The sequence below is a fragment of the Formica exsecta genome, unplaced genomic scaffold, assembly GCF_003651465.1.
Source record: "Formica exsecta isolate Colony F162 unplaced genomic scaffold, ASM365146v1 scaffold237, whole genome shotgun sequence".
Lineage (NCBI taxonomy): Eukaryota > Metazoa > Arthropoda > Insecta > Hymenoptera > Formicidae > Formica > Formica exsecta.
Window position 1 is genome coordinate 903,973 of NW_021849649.1, and position 9,455 is coordinate 913,427.

Consider the following 9,455-nt stretch of genomic DNA (forward strand, 5'->3'; position numbering starts at 1 on the left):
TATATATATATATATGACTTGCTTTTTTAACGCTATTTAAATTAGAATGAGACATACCTAAGGTGAACGAGGTAGCGCAGTGTTTTGTCCCGCAGTGTTCTTTGACGTAAAAAAGTATGAGATCGCGGCGGCATATCAGATAGATCGTACAATACTACGAACATCTTAACAACTGTACCCAGTGGATTGAGAAGAGTTACTTGGATGGTGCCATTTCTTGGTACCTGATAGCCCTTTTTCTCAAGATTAATATGAGCCTGCAAAAATAAAGAAATCTTTAATATCTCGTTATCGAATAATAGTTTAACCATTGTTTACATATCCTTGAGATTTTATCTCACCTGTGCTTATATGTGATTATTTATTATTTATAAATAATATACCCACATATGACAAATATTATTTATAACAGCAATTATATACAACATATGTTGTCGCTTAAAATACGCGTGAATACCTTATTGATGATTTATTTCTAAAAAAACGTACAAGGTATGGTGTGGAGACTTTGTCGTTGTCACCGAGCGTATAGAAGAACACAGTGACTGGAAGCTTCTGGTGTTTCGGGCAAAAGGAACCGCTGGCCCCAAGTTCCGCTGTGAAACCGTGAACCGTAGACACCGGCTCGAGTCTGCCGTTCAACGCCGATTCCTCAAAACTGCCTAGAAGAGCGTGACTCTGTGGTCGGTGGCGAGAGTTGGAGCGTCTCTTAGGTGTCTCTTCGCCCTCACCGGCAGTCTCTGTCTCGCGATCAGTTTCTTCCAATGAGACCGCACCTGGACTCGGCGGCGTGTTCAATTCAAACAACGCACTGAAACGCGAAACGTCGTTTTAGAAAAAAAACTTAAGTTGTGACATCAACTGATGACGGCATCAATGAAAAGTATTACAATTGCATTTTTCAGCAATTTCGATTATAATCATTTTTCAATGCTATTTTATCACCAAATAATATTCTTCAAAAAGTATCTTGTAACTCTAAACATGTAATTTTATACCGTGTAATATTTTATCTCTAATATAACAACGCGCGGTAAAAAATCTTTGGAGGAAAAAATTTATCAGATAAATAATTCTTCTAAAAAAAAAAAGATCACAATTTTCTTGCAATTATATAATAATACTGTTCACTGATTGCCGAATATTCTTTTTCACAATATTCCGATAAACTTCACACTTCATACTTTCTTTTCGAGGAGACGGAATTCAAGCTGCTGTCATAGTCGAAGCAACAGCTGCCCCTCCTCAAAGGTGCCGGACTGGAAGTCAGCGGCAGACCAGTTCTACTATGGAACACCATTGATGCCGCATTCTCCAGAGATTTGCGGAATCTCTCTTGCTCGAGAGCGGACGGCACGCTCTTGTCGACAGTCTCGTCGTCTCCCGTCTCCACGATATCGTCCTTGTTATTGTTGTTTCGTACCTTGGAAGACGAGTGTTCGCTCTGCGGAGTGGTCGGGCTAGTCGAATCGTTCTTCCGATGAACAGCAACAATGTCCCTCGCGGTTTTGCATTCTCCATCCTCGACCTCAGAGGATTCGTTCGTATCCTCGAGTAACCGTCTGTCGTGATGATTCTGTTGGTTATTTAGGCCCGCAGAATCATTATATTCGCGATCGTTGCTATTTGTACTATACATTTTGCGTGAGTTTTGATGTGCGTCTTTTGTACTGAGTCTCGGAACTATCGTTGCAGCCTCTTTTGCCTTGCCGATCTCCTCTGTAAAGTTCACAAAGTCGATTCGCCGTTTCGCCCGGCTGTTTCTCGCATTGTGCAGATTCGGCTGTTCGTTGTTGTAGCGTAACGACGTCAAATCGAAGCATTGTGACAGATGCGCGTAACTCGGCGAGCTTTCCGGCGAAAATGGGCTCTCTTGCGCCATCATGGCAATCCTTTTATCCATTTCTTTCTTGAACAATTGCCGGAACCGATGGAATCTCTTATTCAATGGCAATGATTTCTCGTCGTTGGACGAGATGGCGGATGTCCTATGATCCTGCTGATTGGTGCTCGAAGAATGAAGATCATCGTCGCTGCTATCATTGTCGATGTTAGTCGTTGATCTCGATCTGGTCCCGTTTGATGAGATATCCGACAGGCCCTTTTGAGGATCCTTGGTAGTCCGCAGAATCGCTCCAAGCAGCACGTCCGCTTTAGTGGATACGTTCCGCAAGCGGTCCGCGTTTTCCACGCGCGGATTCTCGTTTAATCTATTAGTATTGTTACAAGTAAGCTTCGAGTGCGCTGAATGATAAACGTTCAAGTCGTAACAGACTCGGTCCAAAGGGCTCGACTGCTCTTCCGGTACTTGATGATCTATTTTCTTACATAATCCGCGGCTACAATCCTCGCAAGATTTAAGGGGGCGAACTCGGACAGTTCCAATGTTGCGATTTATGGAGTTACTCCCAGCTACTCCTTCATTGGAATTTGCGCACTTCATCGAAACCTTCTCCACTGCATCGTCATAGCCTCTCTCATTGGGTCGCTCTCCGCGTTTCCTCACATTCTTGACAGTGGTTCTTCTACGTCCCGACGGTGTTCTTGCTCGCAATACCGCCAACACTTCGTCAACCTCACGCTGACTCAATTCTAAATTACAGTTCTTGAATTTGATCTGGTTGGCGTCTTGTTGTCCAGTTAAACGCTCCGGTTGTTTTAAATTTCCGTTTTTTGTCTTGCCGCTATCGACGTAACCCTTGGTAGCTGCAACACTCAAAACTCTTCCGGGTACCTTGCTAAACCAATCAAATAATCCCCCCTCTTCCCTCTTATCTTTCTCGTCGGAAGACGATAGCGTCCACATCAACTGACCTCGCTTACCGGCTTTCCTCTGATTATTCTTGGCGATATTATCTTCTTTGTTGACCTCTAACGCATCTTGACCGGTCGATACTCGCGCCTCCGCAACTATCTTATTGACATTCTTGGAGCAACTCTGATGTACAGTGCAAGCGGAGTTATCTAGCTTCTGCAACAATTCATACGTTGACGGACCGGGATTCGATTCGTGGAAAGGATTGGGCTGAGCATAGGGTCCGGCCGGAGCGTGACTGGACACATCCGCAAAAATCGGCGACTTATAATTCTTCTCGGAATCATTGAAGCGGATCTTCGCGCCGCGAAAACTCTGAAATTTGCTATTCATATTACTGTTTTGCCAGGAAGAAACAAAGGACCAACTGACAGGAGCGAAGGTACTCCCGAGATTGTCTAATAGTCCACCGCTTTTCGCCGTAGATGTAACCTCCGACGAGCCACCGGGCTCAGTTCCAGAATTGTTTAAATTCTTAACAGAATTATTGTAGCTTTCCTCAATTCGATTAACGTTGATCTTCGAATTGACAATCTCCGGGACTTCTTCGGTAGTCGCGCGCTTGCAACGTTTTTCCAAATTGCCATCATCCTTCTCGATTTTCAGCTGCATCTTGAACCAACGGTCCAAATGATCCGAGTTCAGGTTGTTACGAGTCCTCACCTCGTCTCTGTTCTCCGATTTATTCTGTAGAGTCCGCGTAACGCTACGATTGTTGTTTGCCATCTCGATAGAGCCTCCCGAATTTAAGCTGGACGAGTTGATGTTGTCTTTTATCTCTTGTAGAATGTATTCTTGAACGGACGGTAACGGCGCGGATTGCAAGGTTACGCAAGGACTCTCCGCCGGGCCGCAGGGAAGCGATCGGCGACGTTTCCGTTCGCCATTAGATCTAATGGTGGGCGATAAAGGAGATGTATCCTCCTCCTCGCAGCGACAATCATGCTTGCCCGATTTATTGCAGGTAGTCTGCAGTCTGTCGTCCACCAGAACTATAAAGAAGATGGTTTATACAATTTATACTCTTTTTTTATCTCTTGATGATTGGCGATTGTCCAAATATCAAAATCGATTCCTGCCGCTTAGACGAATCTAAATTAAATAACTGCACGTAATAATATACGTTTTTGTAAGTTTTTGCAGGTTGGTCTCGAATTCAAGAGAACAACATGAGAATGTGAGAATTTAACCGATACCTGTGTGCTTGTTTGTGAACACGCATAATAATTGTCACAAGAATCAATTTATAAGATGACGATGCGGCAATTATGGGATCTCCGCGCGAGTGGTTCATTACCAGGCAAGACGAGGCCCTCGAGGTTTTGCACACCGACTGATCCCAACGGGATGCTCTTTGTGGGCGTTAACGCCCTCGCGATGTCTTCCTCATCTTTTTCCTTTTTCGGATGCAGCGAGCATGTGAGCACAGGCATTTCCTCCATCCGCGGCAGTGCCCAAACCGTTACCTGGAATGAAAATTTACATTGATCGAATCGATTGCATTGATCGAACCAACATAAGACAATATATAATATTTGTATCATGTATAATGCATAATAATACAACGCACAAATAACGTTACAAATTTCATGTACCTTGATGGAATTTCCGTCGCCGTTACCAGCCAAGGGGAAGGTATGCTCCACTGGCGTCTCTCGGAATCTATTGAGATTATCCTCGGTGTGCGGCACGATCCGGGTGGCAATGTAGCTTGGCTCCGCGCCGTTGCTGCGCGACCACCATGCTGCGACTTGACTGAAGTGCAACCGCGAACGCACTGCCTGGTATAATCCTTGGAAATTCATTGGTTCTGAGTTCCTGAAAAAAGCAATACAGTGTGATCGAGAAGAAAAATATCTACTTCTTAATCTAAATATATCACTAACAATAAGATTGAGAGGCTCGAATTAAATCGAAGAGACAAAAATAAATACGAGCAAATCCAGAATGAATACATTTTTATCAGAATGTTATTTCTTAAACAAATAATTGAAAATAAAGCTGTGCTGCTCTTCACATTTAAATTGATTGTCTGCGCATCAATAACTGCGATTGACTCATATGCGTCTTTTCATTCTTTCCATTTGATTTTCTAATTATACCTTGCGGCAAAGAACGAAGTATTTGTGACTTACTTGCTCGGGACAACGCAGATACACCAGTATTCCAGTAACATTTCCGAAGCACATTTTTTCCATGGCGAGATGGATAAGGACGGCACGGGGTACACGGGATATTTGCATGTGGACTTTCCCAAGCCGCACGGACAGTCGCTGCACAGAAGCACTTCCACGCATAGATAGGACCCGACGAAGAGACGTTCAGCGATTTCTTGAACTAGTACTCGGTATCGATTGCACTTGAAAAATTAAAGAAAATAATCTTGTATTGATTTACTCTTTACTTTTTGTAATTATCTTTTTTAATACTACAAAAATTCTTTTTTGCTTTTACTAGTATCGTTTTTTTTTTTTTCAATTAATATTAGTTTTTCTATAATTGTGTGTTTATCGCCATCATTTTATTCAATTGACAAATTTGCGCATAAGAGGGTAAATATATATTATGTCATCTAATTATTTCTTGATATATCTGACATTTTATTATTCCATGTAGAACCTGTAAATGTAAAGATTCGCGAATTATTTCGCTTAATTGACAAACAAAGAAATCTCCTCGCTCGTTCTATAGCCCGCTGGGAAAGCAGCGTAAAAGTAGGTCGCCTAGGAACAACGGAGAGTAACGGGGACACCATATGTTACTTACCAGATAGTTGTTCTCGTCGCACACGTGGTCGTTCGGAACCGCCTGCATAGGCGGTGCACAGTGTGGGCCCTCTTTGTAGCCACGCGGAGGGCCCTGGATTCTCCCTTCGCACACAAGGACTCCAAGGGCTCGAAACACGCTGAGAACACCACCCCGGCCGCCAGCCCCGTTCGGGCTGGAGGTGCCACCTCCTGTCACCGCGCCTAGGCAGTGCATACCTGTAATCCAAGAAGAAACCATGTGTTCATTGTCGCGATACATCGTGAATTTAGCGATAACTTAATCAGGCGATAATTAATGCTATCAATAAATCGGGGAATAATATTTTGGAAAAATCAGCTGTGAAAAGTAAATAAATGTAACAAAAACATACAGAGATTATAAAATAATCAAGTAGTTATAGATAAATAATTTATTGCAATAAATGTTTATAGCGACTCGTAGTGATTCTGTGTTTCGTCTTAAATAAGTATTAAAGTTTCGAGACTTGTGCTATTGTTGCACTCAATTCCTCAATTTATTTCTCCCAATTAGGGACAGTTAGAAACAATTAATTAAATCTTCTTTCTTTATTCACCCTATTGGAATGATTTTTATTTAAACAGAATGTCATTTTAAATATCGGTCACGAGAAAATACTTGAAATTAAAAGTTAAAAAACTAATGAAAAGATTCTTATCGCAGAAGAATCTAAAATGTTCAAAAAAACTAAAAGGAAAATTATTGTTATTTTTGTGAATATCTGAAAAGTGCCTTATATAGGAAATGGCGTGAGATTTATATCATTTTTAGGCAAAATCTGCGGAAATAAAACAGGAAAAAAGAAAAAGGTAAATTAAAATTTTCAATAAGAGTGCGTGAATTAAAAGAATGCTGAAATTCGTGAAATTTTAAATTTTTTGCTGTAGATATCGGACGAGAAAAAAAGAACGAGGGTTAATCCCACTGTATAACACTCTGTACTTTCAGCGATATTTACTTGTAAACCTTTCGACGGTCCTTATATCTCGCTCGCGGAAGGTTTATCACCAAACACAATCGAGATTGTTTCGCGATCTTGGGGCGCGGGTCAACGTGCTCGGGACGGCTCGTAGGAGTGCCTCTTGAATTTTTGTCGTCCCTTTAAATTTGTTGTTGTGTCACGTCCGCAGGACTGGTTATAGCCGCGATCGCGCGTACGTACAACACGTGACGAAAGAAAACAAGGTGTAGTTCGCAACGGGTTCCAGGTTTCCCGGACGGTTAGTACAACCAACATCGGTAAGACCGATGCGGCTTGCGCATCGCCGACTCGCGAGTCTCGTTGACGATTTCTGCGCGTAAACGTTTTCGACGCTTCCTATATAAGCAGCGTGGCGTAGTGCGTTTATTATAATAAGTCACGGGAGTGGAAACCGCAGTCTCGACGGAGTTCAAATTTCGCTGCTGCGTATACGAGAAAATGAGCCGCGTGACATTTCCGCTGCGTATTGTTGTTTTTTTTTTTTTTTTTTTTTTTTTTCTTTTAAATTTTTTTACCTTGAAGATAAACTTCGTTATTTTTTTTATATCTTGTCTGTGTCTGCGATGTCGGAAAAAAAAGTTATATCAATTTTGTGATATACTTGTTAGATTAATATAACAAATTTTGCGACATTTCTTTCTTATTTTATCAGAAAATCAAGGGTATTAATCATATGTCATTATTTGACAATTTCTTGTGCTATCAATAAGCCAAGCGTTTTACATGTAGATATCAATGATGAGGCATACAATTTATAAAATGGAAATCATTTAATTTATGAAATAATACAATTGTGCAAATACAAGTTGCGATCGAACGATTCATTGGTAATATACTTTGGTTGTTCCCAAAATTATTATTATCTTGATTTTGAGACGAATATCGATTAAGTAATCAATTATTATCAATTACGATTCTATCCACAAACAAGATAAGTAATACATCTTCCGCAATAGATAGCGTTAATTGCTGAAGTACATTGATGCAATTGATCATATTTAGAAGAAAAGATTAGCATTCGCGCGGAGAGAAAAATAATAAACACGTAAAATAAACAGTAGAGCCACACATATTTTATGTAACATACAAAAGATTCGTTTCTTAATCATTTTTTAAAATTAAATTTTCACCTACATCTCTGTCATGTTTTCGAAAAATTTTTGACTGAAAAATACGTCCGTCCCTTTGATTTTCAGAAGATCAGACATTATCGGGAAAAACGTACGGAAAGCAATATCGTATGCGGATGAAAGAAAATTATTCAGCATATACTAGGTGCACGCGATCGAACATCTCGCGACCGGGTGCTTAACGTCGCGTTATATAAACGGAAAGCTAGCACACGAGCGGAAACTCGAGGTCTCTTAATATCTACTCTCGCTGCCCGCGTTACGTCAGCGAAACGCACACGTTCGTGCGGTCTGGCTACCGCGGTATTTTTTTTTCGTCCTTCTGATTTTATCAGACAAGAAAGACGGAACAAAGAGCACGCTGCGACACGTGCAGCATAATTACGTTTCATTTAACATAATTCGCATTTCGCGCACTTTAAATTGATAAAAACGCAATATATCTTGAAAACTCAATAATTCAAAAATTTCAGAAAATTTCTTCGACATATGTGTACATTGAACAATGAACCACGGATAAACTGGCGCCGAGGCACTTGAGCCGTTCCTGAACGTTCGTATTAACAGGGGGAAACGATTGAGCGCGTTGCGGGGGAAGAGGGGAGGAAGGAGAGGGAGAGCGGTGTGTATCGATGGCGTCGTCAGCTGAGCGCACCGCTCACAGCTGGGCGCGAGCGACGCTGCTGTCGCCGAACAGCTGATCGCGTCGGCGCGCTGTCAGAACATGGCGAGCCAGCGCGCAGCGCGGATCTCGCGATAATTAGAATGCTTTCCATTTTCAGCTCGCCAGGCCTCCGTGATCTCAGAACCGAGTGTGGACATATTAAATACGTCCGCATTTATGAGTCAGGGAGATCTGTGAATCATGCGCGAGTTCTCTGACTCAGGGAGTCTGTACGATTCCTTTAATTACGATGACATGCGAGAGGCAAAACTCAACTGTGTTTCTTATTCAAGATAGACTTCAAATTAACTCTCAATATCACTATTATTAAGACGCTAAAAATTCATATCTCTAGTTTAAATCAAGATTAATTTATCCGAGATACGCTTAATAAAGGAAACCTTTGAGCTATTATCCTTTAGACTTAGCGTCATTTTGAGCGTGCAAACGATATTCACGCTTATTGCGGATGCGGGTAGGGTGAAGGGGTTAAAGGTTCTCTCTCTCTCTCTCTCTTTTATTTGAGAACACATCAAACATAATTATCTCGTCCTTCATTTATCTCTCACCAATGGCGTGAATAATAAAGGGCAAGATGTGCCATGTAGAGCTTGAAGAAAATAGAACCTGACAAGAAAACATAACATGACTCAATATGTCATGAGCACATATTAATGTCTTAAAGACGTACTAATTCTGATATCTTTGTTTGCTTATCCGAATCTTTCTTATCTCCTTTCTTTCGTGGGGGAGGGGGAGGGGGCTGCGAAAAAAAGTGTTATCTATAAAAATAAGTTTTAAAAAGAACATAACGCCGTGACAAACAAAGAAAAAGCCTTTTCGATTTTCTAAACTTGTTTAAATTTTAAAGTCTAAACAGTTTCTCTGTAAATAAACTTTTTGATTAACTTTTTTACTTCTATTCATTTTATCGAATATTTCTTTGTGATAGAAAAATATGGTAACGGATGAATTGACTTTGTCTGAGATATCGCGCGGCGTATACGTCGGTCGATCTTGTTCGTTCTTCGACTGGCAAAGGAACGCTTTCAAGACTGCCCAGAAATAAACTCGCTC

At 41.2% G+C, this 9,455-nt stretch overlaps 1 protein-coding gene across 2 annotated transcripts in view; it reads right to left on the minus strand.

Annotated features, from left to right (window-relative positions):
• The window catches only part of LOC115235939 (protein FAM214A), an 18,870-nt gene that overhangs the window by 2,397 nt on the left and 7,018 nt on the right, over nucleotides 1-9,455 (minus strand). Inside the window, exons 1-8 of one of the 2 annotated variants that reach the window (XM_029808054.1) lie at nucleotides 6,561-7,037; nucleotides 5,582-5,799; nucleotides 4,951-5,174; nucleotides 4,411-4,633; nucleotides 4,113-4,281; nucleotides 1,185-3,807; nucleotides 490-811; nucleotides 58-257 (exon numbers count right to left, since the gene is read on the minus strand). In XM_029808054.1, the coding sequence (XP_029663914.1) occupies nucleotides 58-257; nucleotides 490-811; nucleotides 1,185-3,807; nucleotides 4,113-4,281; nucleotides 4,411-4,633; nucleotides 4,951-5,174; nucleotides 5,582-5,797 (3,977 nt within the window). In that variant the 5' untranslated portion in view covers nucleotides 5,798-5,799; nucleotides 6,561-7,037. Of the gene's footprint in view, nucleotides 1-57; nucleotides 258-489; nucleotides 812-1,184; nucleotides 3,808-4,112; nucleotides 4,282-4,410; nucleotides 4,634-4,950; nucleotides 5,175-5,581; nucleotides 5,800-6,560; nucleotides 7,038-9,455 lie in introns of those variants that run through there. The other variant, XM_029808053.1, reaches the window with a different exon arrangement.